This window comes from Stegostoma tigrinum, unplaced genomic scaffold (assembly GCF_030684315.1).
Source record: "Stegostoma tigrinum isolate sSteTig4 unplaced genomic scaffold, sSteTig4.hap1 scaffold_270, whole genome shotgun sequence".
Taxonomy (NCBI): Eukaryota; Metazoa; Chordata; class Chondrichthyes; order Orectolobiformes; family Stegostomatidae; genus Stegostoma; species Stegostoma tigrinum.
The window spans coordinates 195366-215996 of record NW_026728199.1 but is presented as its reverse complement, the minus strand read 5'-3'; the positions used below and the strand labels follow the sequence as shown (position 1 = coordinate 215996).

Sequence of the window (20631 nt, the reverse complement as noted above, 5' to 3'; positions counted from 1 at the left end):
GTGTGTGTGTGTCGGTGTATTTGAGTGTGTGTGTGTCGGTGTATTTGAGTGTGTGTGTGTCGGTGTATTTGAGTGTGTGTGTGTCGGTGTATTTGAGTGTGTGTGTGTGTGTGTCGGTGTATTTGTGTATGTGTGTGTCGGTGTATTTGTGTATGTGTGTGTCGGTGTATTTGAGTGTGTGTGTGTCGGTGTATTTGAGTGTGTGTTTGTGTGTGTCGGTGTATTTGTGTGTTTGTGTGTGTCGGTGTATTTGAGTGTGTGTGTGTGTGTCGGTGTGTTTGTGTGTGTCGGTGTATTTGTGTGTTTGTGTGTGTCGGTGTATTTGAGTGTGGGTGTGTCGGTGTATTTGAGTGTGTGTGTGTCGGTGTATTTGAGTGTGTGTGTGTCGGTGTATTTGAGTGTGTGTGTGTCGGTGTATTTGAGTGTGCGTGTGTGTGTGTCGGTGTATTTGAGTGTGTGTGTGTGTGTCGGTGTATTTGAGTGTGTGTGTGTGTCGGTGTATTTGAGTGTGTGTGTGTGTGTCGGTGTATTTGAGTGTGTGTGTGTGTCGGTGTATTTGAGTGTGTGTGTGTCGGTGTATTTGAGTGTGTGTGTGTGTCGGTGTATTTGAGTGTGTGTGTGTGTCGGTGTATTTGAGTGTGTGTGTGTGTGTCGGTGTATTTGAGTGTGTGTGTGTGTGTCGGTGTATTTGAGTGTGTGTGTGTGTGTGTCGGTGTATTTGAGTGTGTGTGTGTGTGTCGGTGTATTTGAGAGTGTGTGTGTCGGTGTATTTGAGAGTGTGTGTGTCGGTGTATTTGAGAGTGTGTGTGTCGGTGTATTTGAGAGTGTGTGTGTCGGTGTATTTGAGTGTGCGTGTGTGTGTGTCGGTGTATTTGAGTGTGTGTGTCGGTGTATTTGAGTGTGTGTGTGTGTGTCGGTGTATTTGAGTGTGTGTGTGTGTCGGTGTATTTGAGTGTGTGTGTGTGTGTGTGTGTGTGTCGGTGTATTTGAGTGTGTGTGTGTGTCGGTGTATTTGAGTGTGTGTGTGTGTCGGTGTATTTGAGTGTGTGTGTGTGTCGGTGTATTTGAGTGTGTGTGTGTGTGTCGGTGTATTTGAGTGTCTGTCTGTGTGTGTGTGTGTGTGTGTGTGTGTGTGTCGGTGTATTTGAGTCTCTGTGTGTGTGTGTCGCTGTATTTGAGTGTCTGTCTGTCTGTGTGTGTGTGTGTGTGTGTGTCGGTGTATTTGAGTGTGTGTGTGTATGTGTCGGTGTATTTGAGTGTGTGTATGTGTCGGTGTATTTGAGTGTGTGTGTGTGTCGGTGTATTTGAGTGTGTTTGTGTGTGTCGGTGTACTTGAGTGTGTGTGTGTGTGTCGGTGTATTTGAGTGTGTGTGTGTGTGTCGGTGTATTTGAGTCTCTGTGTGTGTGTGTCGCTGTATTTGAGTGTCTGTGTGTGTGTGTGTGTGTGTATGTGTCGGTGTATTTGTGTGTGTATGTGTGTGTGTCGGTGTATTTGAGTGTGTGTGTGTGTGTCGGTGTATTTGAGTGTGTGTGTGTGTGTGTGTCGGTGTATTTGAGTGTGTGTGTGTGTGTGTGTCGGTGTATTTGAGTGTGTGTGTCGGTGTATTTGAGTGTCTGTCTCTGTGTGTGTGTGTGTGTGTGTGTGTCGGTGTATTTGAGTGTGTGTGTGTATGTGTCGGTGTATTTGAGTGTGTGTGTGTGTCGGTGTATTTGAGTGTGTGTGTGTGTGTCGGTGTATTTGAGTCTCTGTGTGTGTGTGTCGCTGTATTTGAGTGTCTGTCTGTGTGTGTGTGTCGGTGTATTTGAGTGTGTGTGTGTGTGTCGGTGTATTTGAGTGTGTGTGTGTGTGTCGGTGTATTTGAGTGTGTGTGTGTGTGTGTCGGTGTATTTGAGTGTCTGTGTGTGTGTGTGTGTGTGTGTGTGTCGGTGTATTTGAGTGTGTGTGTGTATGTGTCGGTGTATTTGAGTGTGTGTGTGTATGTGTCGGTGTATTTGAGTGTGTGTGTGTATGTGTCGGTGTATTTGAGTGTGTGTGTGTGTCGGTGTATTTGAGTGTGTGTGTGTGTGTGTGTCGGTGTATTTGAGTGTGTGTGTGTGTGTGTCGGTGTATTTTAGTGTCTGTGTGTGTGTGCGTGTCGGTGTATTTGAGTGTGTGTGTGTGTCGGTGTATTTGAGTGGTGTGTGTGTCGGTGTATTTGAGTGGTGTGTGTGTGTGTGTCGTATTTGAGTGCGTGTCGGTGTATTTGAGTGTCTGTGTGTGTGTCGGTGTGTCTGTGTGTCGGTGTATTTGAGTGTCTGTGTGTGTGTGTGTCGGTGTATTTGAGTGTGTGTGTGTGTGTGTGTCGGTGTATTTGAGTGTCTGTGTGTGTCGGTTTATTTGAGTGTGTGTGTGTGTGTGTGTGTGTGTGTCGGTGTATTTGAGTGTGTGTGTGTGTGTGTGTGTGTGTCGGTGTATTTGAGTGTGTGTGTGTGTGTCGGTGTATTTGAGTGTCTGTGTGTGTCGGTTTATTTGAGTGTGTGTGTGTGTGTGCGCCTGTGTGTCGGTGTATTTGAGTGTCTGTGTGTGTGTGTGTGTGTGTCGGTGTATTTGAGTGTGTGTGTGTCGGTGTATTTGAGTGTGTGTGTGTCGGTGTATTTGAGTGTGTGTGTGTCGGTGTATTTGAGTGTGTGTGTGTCGGTGTATTTGAGTGTGTGTGTGTGTGTGTGTCGGTGTATTTGAGTGTGTGTGTGTGTGTGTCGGTGTATTTGTGTATGTGTGTGTGTGTCGGTGTATTTGAGTGTGTGTGTGTCGGTGTATTTGAGTGTGTGTGTCGGTGTATTTGAGTGTGTGTGTGTGTGTGTGTGTCGGTGTATTTGAGTGTGTGTGTGTGTGTGTCGGTGTATTTGAGTGTGTGTGTGTTTGTGTGTGTCGGTGTATTTGTGTGTTTGTGTGTGTCGGTGTATTTGTGTGTTTGTGTGTGTCGGTGTATTTGAGTGTGTGTGTGTCGGTGTATTTGAGTGTGTGTGTGTCGGTGTATTTGAGTGTGTGTGTGTCGGTGTATTTGAGTGTGTGTGTGTCGGTGTATTTGAGTGTGTGTGTGTCGGTGTATTTGAGTGTGTGTGTGTGTGTGTCGGTGTATTTGTGTATGTGTGTGTCGGTGTATTTGTGTATGTGTGTGTCGGTGTATTTGAGTGTGTGTGTGTCGGTGTATTTGAGTGTGTGTGTGTGTGTGTGTGTGTCGGTGTATTTGAGTGTGTGTTTGTGTGTGTCGGTGTATTTGTGTGTTTGTGTGTGTCGGTGTATTTGTGTGTTTGTGTGTGTCGGTGTATTTGAGTGTGTGTGTGTGTGTCGGTGTGTTTGTGTGTGTCGGTGTATTTGTGTGTTTGTGTGTGTCGGTGTATTTGAGTGTGGGTGTGTCGGTGTATTTGAGTGTGTGTGTGTCGGTGTATTTGAGTGTGTGTGTGTCGGTGTATTTGAGTGTGCGTGTGTGTGTGTCGGTGTATTTGAGTGTGTGTGTGTGTGTCGGTGTATTTGAGTGTGTGTGTGTGTGTCGGTGTATTTGAGTGTGTGTGTGTGTCGGTGTATTTGAGTGTGTGTGTGTCGGTGTATTTGAGTGTGTGTGTGTGTCGGTGTATTTGAGTGTGTGTGTGTGTCGGTGTATTTGAGTGTGTGTGTGTGTCGGTGTATTTGAGTGTGTGTGTGTGTGTCGGTGTATTTGAGTGTGTGTGTGTGTGTCGGTGTATTTGAGAGTGTGTGTGTCGGTGTATTTGAGAGTGTGTGTGTCGGTGTATTTGAGTGTGCGTGTGTGTGTGTCGGTGTATTTGAGTGTGTGTGTGTGTCGGTGTATTTGAGTGTGTGTGTGTGTCGGTGTATTTGAGTGTGTGTGTGTGTCGGTGTATTTGAGTGTGTGTGTGTGTCGGTGTATTTGAGTGTGTGTGTGTGTGTCGGTGTATTTGAGTGTCTGTCTGTGTGTGTGTGTGTGTGTGTGTGTGTGTCGGTGTATTTGAGTCTGTGTGTGTGTGTGTCGCTGTATTTGAGTGTCTGTCTGTGTGTGTGTGTCGGTGTATTTGAGTGTGTGTGTGTGTGTCGGTGTATTTGAGTGTGTGTGTGTGTGTCGGTGTATTTGAGTGTGTGTGTGTGTGTCGGTGTATTTGAGTGTGTGTGTGTGTGTCGGTGTATTTGAGTGTGTGTGTGTGTGTCGGTGTATTTGAGTGTGTGTGTGTGTGTCGGTGTATTTGAGTGTGTGTGTGTGTGTGTCGGTGTATTTGAGTGTCTGTGTGTGTGTGTGTGTGTGTCGGTGTGTGTGTGTGTGTGTGTGTGTGTCGGTGTATTTGAGTGTGTGTGTGTGTGTGTGTGTGTGTGTCGGTGTATTTGAGTGTGTGTGTGTGTGTCGGTGTATTTGAGTGTGTGTGTGTGTGTCGGTGTATTTGAGTGTGTGTGTGTGTCGGTTTATTTGAGTGTGTGTGTGTGTGTGCGCCTGTGTGTCGGTGTATTTGAGTGTCTATGTGTGTGTGTGTCGGTGTATTTGAGTGTGTGTGTGTCGGTGTATTTGAGTGTGTGTGTGTCGGTGTATTTGAGTGTGTGTGTGTGTGTGTGTCGGTGTATTTGAGTGTGTGTGTGTGTGTGTCGGTGTATTTGTGTATGTGTGTGTGTGTCGGTGTATTTGAGTGTGTGTGTGTCGGTGTATTTGAGTGTGTGTGTCGGTGTATTTGAGTGTGTGTGTGTGTGTGTGTCGGTGTATTTGAGTGTGTGTGTGTGTGTGTCGGTGTATTTGAGTGTGTGTGTGTATGTGTCGGTGTATTTGAGTGTGTGTATGTGTCGGTGTATTTGAGTGTGTGTGTGTGTCGGTGTATTTGAGTGTGTTTGTGTGTGTCGGTGTACTTGAGTGTGTGTGTGTGTGTCGGTGTATTTGAGTGTGTGTGTGTGTGTCGGTGTATTTGAGTCTCTGTGTGTGTGTGTCGCTGTATTTGAGTGTCTGTGTGTGTGTGTGTGTGTGTATGTGTCGGTGTATTTGTGTGTGTATGTGTGTGTGTCGGTGTATTTGAGTGTGTGTGTGTGTGTCGGTGTATTTGAGTGTGTGTGTGTGTGTGTGTCGGTGTATTTGAGTGTGTGTGTGTGTGTGTGTCGGTGTATTTGAGTGTGTGTGTGTGTGTCGGTGTATTTGAGTGTCTGTCTCTGTGTGTGTGTGTGTGTGTGTGTGTCGGTGTATTTGAGTGTGTGTGTGTATGTGTCGGTGTATTTGAGTGTGTGTGTGTGTCGGTGTATTTGAGTGTGTGTGTGTGTGTCGGTGTATTTGAGTCTCTGTGTGTGTGTGTCGCTGTATTTGAGTGTCTGTCTGTGTGTGTGTGTCGGTGTATTTGAGTGTGTGTGTGTGTGTCGGTGTATTTGAGTGTGTGTGTGTGTGTCGGTGTATTTGAGTGTGTGTGTGTGTGTCGGTGTATTTGAGTGTGTGTGTGTGTGTGTCGGTGTATTTGAGTGTGTGTGTGTGTGTGTCGGTGTATTTGAGTGTCTGTGTGTGTGTGTGTGTGTGTGTGTGTCGGTGTATTTGAGTGTGTGTGTGTATGTGTCGGTGTATTTGAGTGTGTGTGTGTATGTGTCGGTGTATTTGAGTGTGTGTGTGTATGTGTCGGTGTATTTGAGTGTGTGTGTGTGTCGGTGTATTTGAGTGTGTGTGTGTGTGTGTCGGTGTATTTTAGTGTCTGTGTGTGTGTGCGTGTCGGTGTATTTGAGTGTGTGTGTGTGTCGGTGTATTTGAGTGGTGTGTGTGTCGGTGTATTTGAGTGGTGTGTGTGTGTGTGTCGTATTTGAGTGCGTGTCGGTGTATTTGAGTGTCTGTGTGTGTGTCGGTGTGTCTGTGTGTCGGTGTATTTGAGTGTCTGTGTGTGTGTGTGTCGGTGTATTTGAGTGTGTGTGTGTGTGTGTCGGTGTATTTGAGTGTGTGTGTGTGTGTGTGTGTGTGTCGGTGTATTTGAGTGTGTGTGTGTGTGTGTGTCGGTGTATTTGAGTGTGTGTGTGTGTGTGTGTCGGTGTATTTGAGTGTCTGTGTGTGTCGGTTTATTTGAGTGTGTGTGTGTGTGTGTCGGTGTATTTGAGTGTGTGTGTGTGTGTGTGTGTGTGTGTGTCGGTGTATTTGAGTGTGTGTGTGTGTGTCGGTGTATTTGAGTGTCTGTGTGTGTCGGTTTATTTGAGTGTGTGTGTGTGTGTGCGCCTGTGTGTCGGTGTATTTGAGTGTCTGTGTGTGTGTGTGTGTGTGTGTCGGTGTATTTGAGTGTGTGTGTGTCGGTGTATTTGAGTGTGTGTGTGTCGGTGTATTTGAGTGTGTGTGTGTCGGTGTATTTGAGTGTGTGTGTGTCGGTGTATTTGAGTGTGTGTGTGTGTGTGTGTCGGTGTATTTGAGTGTGTGTGTGTGTGTGTCGGTGTATTTGTGTATGTGTGTGTGTGTCGGTGTATTTGAGTGTGTGTGTGTCGGTGTATTTGAGTGTGTGTGTCGGTGTATTTGAGTGTGTGTGTGTGTGTGTGTCGGTGTATTTGAGTGTGTGTGTGTGTGTGTCGGTGTATTTGAGTGTGTGTGTGTTTGTGTGTGTCGGTGTATTTGTGTGTTTGTGTGTGTCGGTGTATTTGTGTGTTTGTGTGTGTCGGTGTATTTGAGTGTGTGTGTGTCGGTGTATTTGAGTGTGTGTGTGTCGGTGTATTTGAGTGTGTGTGTGTCGGTGTATTTGAGTGTGTGTGTGTCGGTGTATTTGAGTGTGTGTGTGTCGGTGTATTTGAGTGTGTGTGTGTGTGTGTCGGTGTATTTGTGTATGTGTGTGTCGGTGTATTTGTGTATGTGTGTGTCGGTGTATTTGAGTGTGTGTGTGTCGGTGTATTTGAGTGTGTGTGTGTGTGTGTGTGTGTCGGTGTATTTGAGTGTGTGTTTGTGTGTGTCGGTGTATTTGTGTGTTTGTGTGTGTCGGTGTATTTGTGTGTGTGTGTGTGTCGGTGTGTTTGTGTGTGTCGGTGTATTTGTGTGTTTGTGTGTGTCGGTGTATTTGAGTGTGGGTGTGTCGGTGTATTTGAGTGTGTGTGTGTCGGTGTATTTGAGTGTGTGTGTGTCGGTGTATTTGAGTGTGCGTGTGTGTGTGTCGGTGTATTTGAGTGTGTGTGTGTGTGTCGGTGTATTTGAGTGTGTGTGTGTGTGTCGGTGTATTTGAGTGTGTGTGTGTGTCGGTGTATTTGAGTGTGTGTGTGTCGGTGTATTTGAGTGTGTGTGTGTGTCGGTGTATTTGAGTGTGTGTGTGTGTCGGTGTATTTGAGTGTGTGTGTGTGTCGGTGTATTTGAGTGTGTGTGTGTGTGTCGGTGTATTTGAGTGTGTGTGTGTGTGTCGGTGTATTTGAGTGTGTGTGTGTGTGTCGGTGTATTTGAGAGTGTGTGTGTCGGTGTATTTGAGAGTGTGTGTGTCGGTGTGTTTGAGTGTGCGTGTGTGTGTGTCGGTGTATTTGAGTGTGTGTGTGTGTCGGTGTATTTGAGTGTGTGTGTGTGTCGGTGTATTTGAGTGTGTGTGTGTGTCGGTGTATTTGAGTGTGTGTGTGTGTCGGTGTATTTGAGTGTGTGTGTGTGTGTCGGTGTATTTGAGTGTCTGTCTGTGTGTGTGTGTGTGTGTGTGTGTGTGTCGGTGTATTTGAGTCTGTGTGTGTGTGTGTCGCTGTATTTGAGTGTCTGTCTGTGTGTGTGTGTCGGTGTATTTGAGTGTGTGTGTGTGTGTCGGTGTATTTGAGTGTGTGTGTGTGTGTCGGTGTATTTGAGTGTGTGTGTGTGTGTCGGTGTATTTGAGTGTGTGTGTGTGTGTCGGTGTATTTGAGTGTGTGTGTGTGTGTCGGTGTATTTGAGTGTGTGTGTGTGTGTCGGTGTATTTGAGTGTGTGTGTGTGTGTGTCGGTGTATTTGAGTGTCTGTGTGTGTGTGTGTGTGTGTGTGTGTCGGTGTGTGTGTGTGTGTGTGTGTGTGTCGGTGTATTTGAGTGTGTGTGTGTGTGTGTGTGTGTGTGTCGGTGTATTTGAGTGTGTGTGTGTGTGTCGGTGTATTTGAGTGTGTGTGTGTGTGTCGGTGTATTTGAGTGTGTGTGTGTGTCGGTTTATTTGAGTGTGTGTGTGTGTGTGCGCCTGTGTGTCGGTGTATTTGAGTGTCTATGTGTGTGTGTGTGTGTGTGTCGGTGTATTTGAGTGTGTGTGTGTCGGTGTATTTGAGTGTGTGTGTGTCGGTGTATTTGAGTGTGTGTGTGTGTGTGTGTCGGTGTATTTGAGTGTGTGTGTGTGTGTGTCGGTGTATTTGTGTATGTGTGTGTGTGTCGGTGTATTTGAGTGTGTGTGTGTCGGTGTATTTGAGTGTGTGTGTGTCGGTGTATTTGAGTGTGTGTGTGTGTGTGTCGGTGTATTTGAGTGTGTGTGTGTTTGTGTGTGTCGGTGTATTTGTGTGTTTGTGTGTGTCGGTGTATTTGTGTGTTTGTGTGTGTCGGTGTATTTGAGTGTGTGTGTGTCGGTGTATTTGAGTGTGTGTGTGTCGGTGTATTTGAGTGTGTGTGTGTCGGTGTATTTGAGTGTGTGTGTGTCGGTGTATTTGAGTGTGTGTGTGTCGGTGTATTTGAGTGTGTGTATGTGTGTGTCGGTGTATTTGTGTATGTGTGTGTCGGTGTATTTGAGTGTGTGTGTGTCGGTGTATTTGAGTGTGTGTGTGTGTGTGTGTGTCGGTGTATTTGAGTGTGTGTGTGTTTGTGTGTGTCGGTGTATTTGTGTGTTTGTGTGTGTCGGTGTATTTGTGTGTTTGTGTGTGTCGGTGTATTTGAGTGTGTGTGTGTCGGTGTATTTGAGTGTGTGTGTGTCGGTGTATTTGAGTGTGTGTGTGTCGGTGTATTTGAGTGTGTGTGTGTCGGTGTATTTGAGTGTGTGTGTGTCGGTGTATTTGAGTGTGTGTATGTGTGTGTCGGTGTATTTGTGTATGTGTGTGTCGGTGTATTTGAGTGTGTGTGTGTCGGTGTATTTGAGTGTGTGTGTGTGTGTGTGTGTCGGTGTATTTGAGTGTGTGTTTGTGTGTGTCGGTGTATTTGTGTGTTTGTGTGTGTCGGTGTATTTGTGTGTTTGTGTGTGTCGGTGTATTTGAGTGTGTGTGTGTGTGTCGGTGTGTTTGTGTGTGTCGGTGTATTTGTGTGTTTGTGTGTGTCGGTGTATTTGAGTGTGGGTGTGTCGGTGTATTTGAGTGTGTGTGTGTCGGTGTATTTGAGTGTGTGTGTGTCGGTGTATTTGAGTGTGCGTGTGTGTGTGTCGGTGTATTTGAGTGTGTGTGTGTGTGTCGGTGTATTTGAGTGTGTGTGTGTGTGTCGGTGTATTTGAGTGTGTGTGTGTGTGTCGGTGTATTTGAGTGTGTGTGTGTGTCGGTGTATTTGAGTGTGTGTGTGTCGGTGTATTTGAGTGTGTGTGTGTGTCGGTGTATTTGAGTGTGTGTGTGTGTCGGTGTATTTGAGTGTGTGTGTGTGTCGGTGTATTTGAGTGTGTGTGTGTGTCGGTGTATTTGAGTGTGTGTGTGTGTGTCGGTGTATTTGAGTGTGTGTGTGTGTGTCGGTGTATTTGAGAGTGTGTGTGTCGGTGTATTTGAGAGTGTGTGTGTCGGTGTATTTGAGTGTGCGTGTGTGTGTGTCGGTGTATTTGAGTGTGTGTGTCGGTGTATTTGAGTGTGTGTGTGTGTCGGTGTATTTGAGTGTGTGTGTGTGTGTGTGTGTGTGTGTGTGTCGGTGTATTTGAGTGTGTGTGTGTGTGTCGGTGTATTTGAGTGTGTGTGTGTGTCGGTGTATTTGAGTGTGTGTGTGTGTCGGTGTATTTGAGTGTGTGTGTGTGTGTCGGTGTATTTGAGTGTGTGTGTGTGTGTCGGTGTATTTGAGTGTCTGTCTGTGTGTGTGTGTGTGTGTGTGTGTGTCGGTGTATTTGAGTCTGTGTGTGTATGTGTCGGTGTATTTGAGTGTGTGTATGTGTCGGTGTATTTGAGTGTGTGTGTGTGTCGGTGTATTTGAGTGTGTGTGTGTGTGTCGGTGTACTTGAGTGTGTGTGTGTGTGTCGGTGTATTTGAGTGTGTGTGTGTGTGTCGGTGTATTTGAGTCTCTGTGTGTGTGTGTCGCTGTATTTGAGTGTCTGTGTGTGTCTGTGTGTGTGTATGTGTCGGTGTATTTGTGTGTGTATGTGTGTGTGTCGGTGTATTTGAGTGTGTGTGTGTGTGTCGGTGTATTTGAGTGTGTGTGTGTGTGTGTGTCGGTGTATTTGAGTGTGTGTGTGTGTGTGTGTCGGTGTATTTGAGTGTCTGTCTGTGTGTGTGTGTGTGTGTGTCGGTGTATTTGAGTGTGTGTGTGTGTCGGTGTATTTGAGTGTGTGTGTGTGTGTCGGTGTATTTGAGTCTCTGTGTGTGTGTGTCGCTGTATTTGAGTGTCTGTCTGTGTGTGTGTGTGTGTCGGTGTATTTGTGTGTGTGTGTCGGTGTATTTGAGTGTGTGTGTGTGTGTCGGTGTATTTGAGTGTGTGTGTGTGTGTGTCGGTGTATTTGAGTGTCTGTCTGTGTGTGTGTGTGTGTGTGTGTGTGTGTGTGTCGGTGTATTTGAGTGTGTGTGTGTATGTGTCGGTGTATTTGAGTGTGTGTGTGTATGTGTCGGTGTATTTGAGTGTGTGTGTGTATGTGTCGGTGTATTTGAGTGTGTGTGTGTGTCGGTGTATTTGAGTGTGTGTGTGTGTCGGTGTATTTGAGTGTGTGTGTGTGTGTGTCGGTGTATTTGAGTGTGTGTGTGTGTGTGTCGGTGTATTTGAGTGGGTGTGTGTGTGTGTCGGTGTATTTGAGTGGTGTGTGTGTGTGTGTCGTATTTGAGTGCGTGTCGGTGTATTTGAGTGTCTGTGTGTGTGTCGGTGTGTCTGTGTGTCGGTGTATTTGAGTGTCTGTGTGTGTGTGTGTCGGTGTATTTGAGTGTGTGTGTGTGTGTGTGTCGGTGTATTTGAGTGTGTGTGTGTGTGTGTCGGTGTATTTGAGTGTGTGTGTGTGTGTCGGTGTGTTTGAGTGTCTGTGTGTGTCGGTTTATTTGAGTGTGTGTGTGTGTGTGTGTGTGTGTGTCGGTGTATTTGAGTGTGTGTGTGTGTGTGTGTGTGTGTGTGTCGGTGTATTTGAGTGTGTGTGTGTGTGTCGGTGTATTTGAGTGTCTGTGTGTGTCGGTTTATTTGAGTGTGTGTGTGTGTGTGCGCCTGTGTGTCGGTGTATTTGAGTGTCTATGTGTGTGTGTGTGTGTGTGTCGGTGTATTTGAGTGTGTGTGTGTCGGTGTATTTGAGTGTGTGTGTGTGTGTGTTTCGGTGTATTTGAGTGTCTGTGTGTGTGTGTCGGTGTATTTGAGTGTCTGTGTGCGCGCGCGCGCTTTGGCGTGTGTGTCAGTGTGCGCGCGCTTCGGTGTGTCAGTGTGCACGCGCTTCGGTGTGTGTGTGTGCGCGCGCTGGTGTGTGTCTGTGCTGTGTCACAGGGCAGCGCGCTGTTCTCTTTGTGCCGTCACTTTCTCCTGCCTCGTTACTTTCACCATTCGGACATGTGTCCCTGTCTTCTTGCACGCCTGTGTTCCCGTTTTGGAGCGTGTGTTCGTGGCTGGGTGGCCCCTCTTCTATTTCTGGTACAGTTTAAGCACGTGTTGCTGGCTGTGTGCGCAGGCACGCCAGTCTGTGCGAGCATGGGTGCACCCACATGTGCCAGTCGGTCCCTGCGTGTGTCGGCGAGGTCACTGGCTTCGGGGTCCTCTGTGGTCACAGGACTCCTGTCCGCGCCTGTGCTTGGGTCTGTCTGTGTCTGCGTGCTCGCGGACCTGATTTTTCTGTGTGTTTGCACTGGAGGGGCGCGAATGAATGCAGGCGACAAACTGAAACCGTGAGCCCTGGGTTCACAGCCGAAGCCAGCCTGAGCCAGAGGGCTCTCTGCTGCGTCAGCTGCCAGGTTCACCCTCCAGGCCTGCGTGCTGAGGCTCACAATCGGTTCGTCCCACCCCAAGCTCCCCCACTGCCAGCACAGACCGCTGGAGCCTTGGGCAGAGGCAGGGTGAGGTCCGACTTCACGTTTCATGGAGTCTCGAGGCAGAGAGAGACACAGGCGCTTCCTGAGCAGAGATAATGGGAACTGCAGATGCTGGAGAATCCGAGATAACAAAGTGTGAAGCTGGATGAGCACAGCAGGCCAAGCAGCATCTCAGGAGCACAAAAGCTGACGTTTCGGGCCTAGACCCTTCCTCAGAGAGGGGGATGGGGAGAGGGTTCTGAAATAAATCGGGAGAGAAGGGGAGGTGGATCGAAGATGGGTTGGGGAGAAGATAGGTGGAGAGGTAGGGAGGGGATAGGTCCTCTCTCCATCCCCCTTTTTCTGATGAAGGGTCTAGGCCCGAAACGTCAGCTTTTGTGCCCCTAGGCCTGCTGTGTTCATCCAGCTCCACCCTTTGTTATCGCTTCTTGAGCAGTTGGGGTTGGGGAGTGAGGGAGCCACGAGGGAGAGGGAGTGTGACTGTTTCTTTACCTGTATGTTTGAGCTGTGTGGGCCGTGTGCCAGGGTTTCACTGGGAGGTAGTGGCCAAGTTGGATTTATCTCTGGGGCTGTTCATCTGAGGAAGGGTCCCTGGACCTGAAGTGTTACCTCTCGGTTTTTCTCTCCACGGACCCTGCCAGACCCGCTGAGTTTTTCCAGCAACTTCTGTTTTTGTCACGAGCCCAGAGACCTGCTGACCCAGACGGTGGAATTTAAATTAAACCTGGAATCAAGAGTCTAATGATGACCATGAGTCCACTGCCGATTGTCAGGAAAAACCCATCTGGTTCACTAATGCCCTTTTAGGGAAGGAATTTGCCATCCTTACCTGGTCTGGGCCTACACGTGACTCCAGGCCCACAGCGATGTGCAGTAAATGGCAGTCAGGAGGGGGGCAGAGCTGGGGACTAAATGGCGGGGAGGTGGGGGCAGTTAGGGATGGGCAATACATGGGCAGTGGGGAGGGGGGCAGGGGTTAAATGTTGGTGTGACGCCCATGTTTTGTGAACGAATAGAGGAAACCAGACCACTCCACCCCCCCCCCCCCCCAACCCCCCCCAACCCAAGGGCTTGTGAAGCTCTGTGCTTTGTGTGGTGTAGCGAGAAATCCTTCATTCATTTATGGGATGAGAGCGTCGCTGGCATTTATTGCCCAGAGGGCAGTTCAGAGTCAACCACCTTGCTGTGGGCCTGGAGTCACATGTAGACCAGAACAGGTGAGGGTGGCAGTTTCCTTCCCGAAAGGGCATTAGTGAACCAGGTGGGTTTTTACAACAAGGGTCATCATTAGAGTCTTAATTCCAGATTTATTTAAATTGAATTCAAATTCCACCACCTGCCGTGGGCGGGATTCGAACCCGGATCCCCAGAACATTACCTGGGTCTCTGGGTTAGCAGCCCAGCGATAATCCCACCAGGCCATCACCTCCCCCCGCCCCCCTGCCTACTATGAGGGGTGTGACTGTTACTCCCAGAGGGTCTGACCGCAGATGTTTCCCTTCTCTCTCTCTCTCTCTTTCTCTGACAGATATTTTTCACTGGTCCTGCCTGAACAAGATGGCTGCTCAGTTACCGAAGAACACGGCCCCAGCTGGTTACCAGTGCCCCATGTGTAAGGGGCCGATCTTTCCCCCGGCTAATACCGTCAGCCCGGTGGCCAACGTGCTCAAGGAGAAGCTGTCCACGGTCAACTGGGCGCGCGTCGGGCTCGGCCTCCCGCTGGTGAGGGGCGTGGGTGGGGGGTGGGTGCCCACGTCTGTGAAGCCACAGCGGCCAAATTGCCCCTTTCTGACCACAGTGTGCGCTTGCTGCATCCCGTGGGTTGGCGATGCCTCGCGCGGTTGGATGACCACGGGTTGCTGCGGTGCCCCACGCAGTCGAACAGACCCATGTTGCCGCTGCCGCGGTGCCCCACGCAGTCAAATAGACCCATGTTGGTGCTGCCAGGTAGTTGAATGGCCCCCGGTTACTGTCACCGTAATGCCTCGTGCAGTCAGATTGCCCTGGGCTGCTGTCGCCGCGATGCCTTGCGCAGTCGAATGGCTTCGAGATGCAGCCACTCCGATGCCCCGTGCAGTCGAATGGACACCTGTGGAGGTTGACGGTGCCCGGGGACAGGGAGGGATTGGGGTAGAATTGCCGTGACTCTCCTGGTTTGGTGATTGCTAACCCTGCCACGCCCCCACCTCGTTTCAGATCGATGAGATCCAACCTCTCCATGACCAGGAGTCACTTGACAGCACAGACTACGCTGACTGGTCAGTCCTGCCGGGTAAGCTGCTGCATTTCTCTAGCATCCCACCCCACCCCACCCCTCCCAGGGGACGGTGAGGCCTCAAGCCTCTGGCTTTGGCCTATACCGCCTCAGCGAGCTCCGTTCCCGAGCGCGCCCCTGAACGTAAGGCCTGCACACACACAACCCCCCCACCCCCCCCGCCACCTTCCATCACCCGTCCGGGACCCGTATCCCAGCTCCCCGGCCCCCTCCCCACCAGAAATCATCTCTCTTGCTGCGCTGGGTTGCAGTCTCCACCCTCCCCCTCCCCCCCACCACAACAACCCTGGCCTGCTGGGACCCAGTGCGCCCCCCCCACCTGGCCCTGGTCTACTGAGACCCAGTGCGCCCCCACCCCTGGCCCTGGCCGGCTGGGACCCAGTGCGCTCCCCCCCGCCCCGACCCTGGCCTGCTGGGACCCAGTGTGCCCCCCCCTACCTGGCCCTGGTCTACTGAGACCCAGTGCGCCCCCACCCCTGGCCCTGGCCTGCTGGGACCCAGTGCCCCCCCCCCCCCCCCACCGCGCTCCCCCCCCCCCCCCCGCCCCGACCCTGGCCTGCTGGGACCCAGTGCGCTCCCCCTGACCCTTGCCTGCTGGGAACCAGTGCGCACCGCCCCCCAGCCACTCACAGCCCAGCCCCCTGGACCTGCTGGCCCTGAGCCTTTCCCACCCTCCCACCTCCCGAAAACAATGTCAGCTATTCTCTGTTCAGTGAAGCCTCCACCTTCCCTGATCCCCCCACCCCCCCGCGTCCCCCCACAGCGAGTCCCGAGCACGGCTGGCAGTCCAGCGAAACTCCGCGATTTCACGCTCACGCCACTGTTCCCCCCCCCCGCCCCGTTTCTGTCCCCGCAGATCCCAGCTCGGACGAGGCCTCCCAGCAGCACCCGCCGAGCACGGTCTACTCCCCCCGGCAGGGGTATGGCACAGAGCTGAACAACGGCGCCGCGAAGGAGGGCCCTTCCATGGTCAGCGTGATACCGGACAACGAATCCATCACCCTGACGACCGGCAAGTCCCGGGCGAATGTTCCGTCAGGGAAGGGGCGGGGCGGGCCGGGCCGGGTGCTCTGGGGGTGGGAGCGCGGATTCGGGGTCACTGCTGTGCCAGGGGACGCTAACCTGGCTCGCTCCACATGGACCAGTTCGCCGGTGCCCTACCGCAGACTGCTCGAGGAGCAAGCCGTTTCTCTCTTTCCCGCCCCCCCCCAGCCCTGTGTGATGCTGCCCACAGTCGGATATCTGTCCGTCCACTGGCTGCAGAAGCCCATGTACGAATGGGGACGCTGCTCCCAGTCCCGGACCTGGGGTTGGGCGGAGGGGGGGAGGGGTGCAGAGGCTGCGGGGTAGGGGGTGGTGGTGGTAGAGTGTTTCCCCATTTTCTCTCCCAGAACGTGGTGGTGGTGGGGGAATGGGGGGGGGGGGGTGGTGTTTCCCCATTTTCTGTCCTAGAACCCGGTGGGGGGGGGGGTGGGGCGGGGGGCGGGCGGGTGTTTCCCCACTTTCTCTCCCAGAACCCCGGTGGGGAGGGGCGTGTTTCCCCGTTTTATTTTGACATTTTTGGGCATTGGGGAAGTATTTTACACTCAGCGGTCGTGGTTGGTGCAGGGGGTGGGGTCGGGGGGGGGGGGTGTGGGGAAATGTTTGCTCTTGCTGCTGTGGGTCAGGCAGAACTAGGCCCCGCTGTTTTCCAACCCCCCCCCCACCCCCCACCCCCCCAGCACCCGCGCTTTACACCGAGTTATCGCCTCCGTCGCAGTGACCCTGTTTTTCTCCCCCCCCCCCCCCCCCCCCCCCCCCCCCCGCCCGCCCGCCCCCATTCTGGGTTTCAGGAAGCTCTCTGGCATCCTCGCCCCGAAAGGTCTACGACAGCATCACGCGGGAAGCGACAAAACTGAGCGAGACCCGCATCGATTTTGACGACGACAAGTACAGGCGGAGGCCGGCGCTCAGCTGGTTCGCACGGTGGTTCAAGTACGTCCAGGGTACCGACTGGAGTAAAGCTCCCTCTGCACTGTGTTTCCCACCCCCCGGCTAAACACTCCCCAGGGCAGGGGCAGCATGGGGTTAGATACAGGGTAAAGCTCACTCTACACTGCCCCCCCCCATTAAACACTCCCCAGGACAGGGGCAGCACGGGGTTAGATACAGAGTAAAGGTCTCACTACACTCTTTCCCCCATCAAACACTCCCTAGGGCAGGGCAGTACAGGTAAAGCTCCCTCTACATTCTCCGCGCCCCCCCCCCCCCACCAATCAAGGGGACAGGTGCAATCTGAAGCTCAAAATCCTTGCTATGTGTTGAAAGCTGTTGAACTATAGGAGGCATCGCTGGATGGCGACAAGGTGCACGAGATATTTGTCTCTCTCTCTCTGTCCCTCGCCCCACCCTGCCCAGGGGGGGGTTGTTACCCACCCAAACACAGGCTGCAGGCTCCCCAGCAGTGCATGGGGAGCTGCGTGGTTTGCACGTGGGACGGTGGAGGTGTGTGACCGGGCAGGGGTGGGGAAGGGGCTGCTGGTTCCCGTTTGGTCCCGGCCACCTCTGGCCTTGTTTCCCAGCCTCCTGTCATGAGATCCATCTCTCCCCCCCCCCACCCCATTCTCCACCCACCCCCCCTCCTCCTCCAGTGAAACCGTCACCCATGTGGGCTCGAACCAACCTGGTCAACTAATGTGCTTCAGGGAAGGAAATTGCCATCCTTACCTGGTCTGGCCCTACACGTGACTTCAGACCCACAGCGATGTGATTGACTCTGAACTGCACCCTGGGCAATAAATGCTGCCCGGCCAGCGATGCCCTCACCCCGTGAATGAATTTAACTAGAAATGTGACCTGTTATGCCAGGTTGAAGATTTGGTATCCCTGGAATTAGGGGTTAAGAGGAGTTACAGGGAGAATGCTGACGAATAGGGCTGAGAAATAGATCAGCCCAATGGCGGACCAAGCCCAGATGGGCTGAATGGCTGAATTCTGCTCATACATCTTATGGTCACGAGTTGGGGAAGGGGGCAGAGGAAGTGGGTTTCCAGACCAGTCTCTCTCAGTTGCTGTGTAACGACTGTAATGTAAAGGGCAAACTCCCAGAGGGCCATAGGGCTGCTGCCTCACGGCGCCAGGGACCTGGGTTCGATCCCACCCTCAGGAGACTGTCTGTGTGGAGTTTGCACATTCTCCGTGTGTCTGCGTGGGTTTCCTCCGAGTGCTCCAGTTTCCTCCCACAGTCCAAAGGTGTGCAGGTTAGGGTGGATTGGCCGTGCTAAATTGTCCCATAGTGCCCAGGGATGTGCAGGTTAGGGTGGATTGACCGTGCTAAATTGTCCTGTAGTGCCCAGGGATGTGCAGGTTAGGGTGGATTGGCCGTGCTAAATTGTCCCATAGTGTCCAGGGATGTGCAGGTTAGGGTGGATTGGCCGTGCTAAATTGTCCCATAGTGTCCAGGGATGTGCAGGTTAGGGTGTATTGACCGTGCTAAATTGTCCTGTAGTGCCCAGGGATGTGCAGGTTAGGGTGGGTTGACCGTGCTAAATTGTTCCATAGTGCCCAGGGATGGGCAGGTTAGGGTGGATTGGCCGTGCTAAATTGCCCCATAGTGCCCAGGGATGTGCAGGTTAGGGTGGATTGGCCGTGCTAAATTGTCCCATAGTGCCCAGGGATGTGCAGGTTAGGGTGGATTGGCCGTGCTAAATTGTCCCATAGTGCCCAGGGATGTGCAGGTTGGGGTGGATTGGCTGTGCTAAATTGTCCCATAGTGTCCAGGGATGTGCAGGTTAGGGTGGATTGGCCGTGCTAAATTGTCCCATAGTGCCCAGGGATGTGCAGGTTAGGGTGGATTGGCCGTGCTAAATTGTCCCATAGTGCCCAGGGATGTGCAGGTTGGGGTGGATTGGCCGTGCTAAATTGTCCCATAGTGTCCAGGGATGTGCGGGTTAGGGTGGATTGGCCGTGCTAAATTGTCCCATAGTGCCCAGGGATGTGCAGGTTGGGGTGGATTGGCCGTGCTAAATTGTCCCATAGTGCCCAGGGATGTGCAGGTTGGGGTGGATTGGCCGTGCTAAATTGTCCCATAGTGCCCAGGGATGTGCGGGTTAGGGTGGGTTGGCCGTGCTAAATTGTCCCATAGTGCCCAGGGATGTGCGGGTTAGGGTGGATTGGCCGTGCTAAATTGTCCCATAGTGCCCAGGGATGTGCGGGTTAGGGTGGATTGGCCGTGCTAAATTGCCCCATAGTGTTCAGGGATGTGCGGGTTAGGGTGGATTGGCCGTGCTAAATTGTCCCATAGTGTTCAGGGATGTGCGGGTTAGGGTGGATTGGCCGTGCTAAATTGTCCCATAGTGCCCAGGGATGTGCAGGTTTGGGTGGATTGGCCGTGCTAAATTGTCCCATAGTGCCCAGGGATGTGCAGGTTGGGGTGGATTGGCCGTGCTAAATTGTCCCATAGTGTCCAGGGATGTGCGGGTTAGGGTGGATTGGCCGTGCTAAATTGTCCCATAGTGCCCAGGGATGTGCGGGTTGGGGTGGATTGGCCGTGCTAAATTGTCCCATAGTGCCCAGGGATGTGCAGGTTGGGGTGGATTGGCCGTGCTAAATTGTCCCATAGTGCCCAGGGATGTGCGGGTTAGGGTGGGTTGGCCGTGCTAAATTGTCCCATAGTGCCCAGGGATGTGCAGGTTAGGGTGGATTGGCCGTGCTAAATTGTCCCATAGTGCCCAGGGATGTGCGGGTTAGGGTGGATTGGCCGTGCTAAATTGTCCCATAGTGCCCAGGGATGTGCGGGTTAGGGTGGATTGGCCGTGCTAAATTGCCCCATAGTGTTCAGGGATGTGCGGGTTAGGGTGGATTGGCCGTGCTAAATTGTCCCATAGTGTCCAGGGATGTGCGGGTTAGGGTGGATTGGCCGTGCTAAATTGTCCCATATTGCCCAGGGATGTGCGGGTTAGGGTGGGTTGGCCGTGCTAAATTGTCCCATAGTGCCCAGGGATGTGCGGGTTAGGGTGGATTGGCCGTGGGAAATGCAGGGTTAAGGGGCTAGGGTCGGGGGAGTATCTGGGTGAGATGCTTTTCAGACGGTTGTTGTAGACTGATTGTGCCGAACGGCCTCTTTCTGCACTGACGGCGATTCTATGATTCCTTATCAGCGTGTGCGCGCACAACTCGACACAGCCAGCTGCCCGAGGGTGGGTTCGAGCCTGAGGACCCAGACGCTGTGAGGCAGCAGTGCTAATCACACTGAGCCACCGTGCCGCCCCATAGAGTTGCCGGGATGGGGAGTGTGCTTCCTTCCCACACTCTCTTGTTCCAGAATCGGGGGAGGGTGTGGAATTGGGATGTGGGTACAACCTTTGGAATTCTCTGCCCCCTCCCGAGAGGGAAGGGAGTGCATTCTCGCTGGAAAATGGAAGGATTTTGAGAGATGAATGCGATTTGAGGCTTGGGAAGCGGAAGGTGTGAAGGGGCCTCGGAGCCTCCTGTCTTCCTGCATTAAGCTATAAGAGGGCACCTCCGCAGTCACCCCCAACTCCCCCGGCCGTCGCAGTGCCTCTCCTCACCCTCTCTCTCTGTCTCTCTCCGGCCAGGAACGCCAGTGGAGCGAGGAAGCCACCCCTCTCCCGGTTCCAGCGCTTCGTGGTGGTCCTGCTGATCGGAATCCTGGGCTTCGTCACGCTGCTCGTCGTCATGTCGAAGCTCGGCAGGGCGTCCGTGGAGAACGACCCGAACTGGGACCTGATGCAGAACCCCCACGTGCAAGTGGGGGCCGAGTAGTGGGGGCTGGGATGGCGGGGCGGGGGTGCGGTGGTGTAGGAGTAGGGACGGACAAGAGTGGCAGCGTGGGAGTTGGGGTTGGTGGAAGCGTAGAGGGACTCCCTGTCATGCCTCCTCTGTCCCCTGTGGCCCGGATCCATAGGTTGGCAATTCCGGGCAGGTGGTGCATCCAGGTCGACGGGGCCTTATGCCTCAGGAACCCCCCCCCCCTCCCGTCTTCGAACACCCCCCGACCCGCCTCAGCCTCTCATTTCGCTGAGTCCAAGCTCCTCCCTCGGGCGACTACCCACCCTCTCCCCTCCGTCTCGCTTCTCTGGGATAACCGCACCACCCCTACTGCCACCCCCCCCCCCCAATCTCCACATCTGTGACAGGGAATGTCATCTCAAACCCTTTTCCCCAACAGCCCACCCTCCCCCGATTACCTTTTCTCGTGGGATCATGCTGTGCAGAAATCATTGGATTCCCAACAGGCTCGACACGTCTGCGACTGAGTTGGAGATTCCATATCCCCTGCCCACCCCCCCCCAAACCACCACCACCCAACGTGGGAAATCGCTGC

General features: G+C 52.3%; 1 protein-coding gene across 1 annotated transcript in view; it reads left to right on the top strand.

The window, feature by feature from the left end:
• zfpl1 (zinc finger protein-like 1) overlaps window positions 1-20410 on the top strand; it is a gene marked incomplete at its 5' end in the record, with an annotated part of 69704 nt that extends 49294 nt beyond the window's left edge. Inside the window, 5 exons of the mRNA XM_059643794.1 lie at window positions 13560-13753; window positions 14228-14303; window positions 15163-15318; window positions 16139-16280; window positions 19883-20410. Of these exons, the coding sequence (XP_059499777.1) occupies window positions 13560-13753; window positions 14228-14303; window positions 15163-15318; window positions 16139-16280; window positions 19883-20069 (755 nt within the window). The remainder of the gene's footprint in view (window positions 1-13559; window positions 13754-14227; window positions 14304-15162; window positions 15319-16138; window positions 16281-19882) is intronic.
• Window positions 20411-20631: the final 221 nt, after the last annotated feature.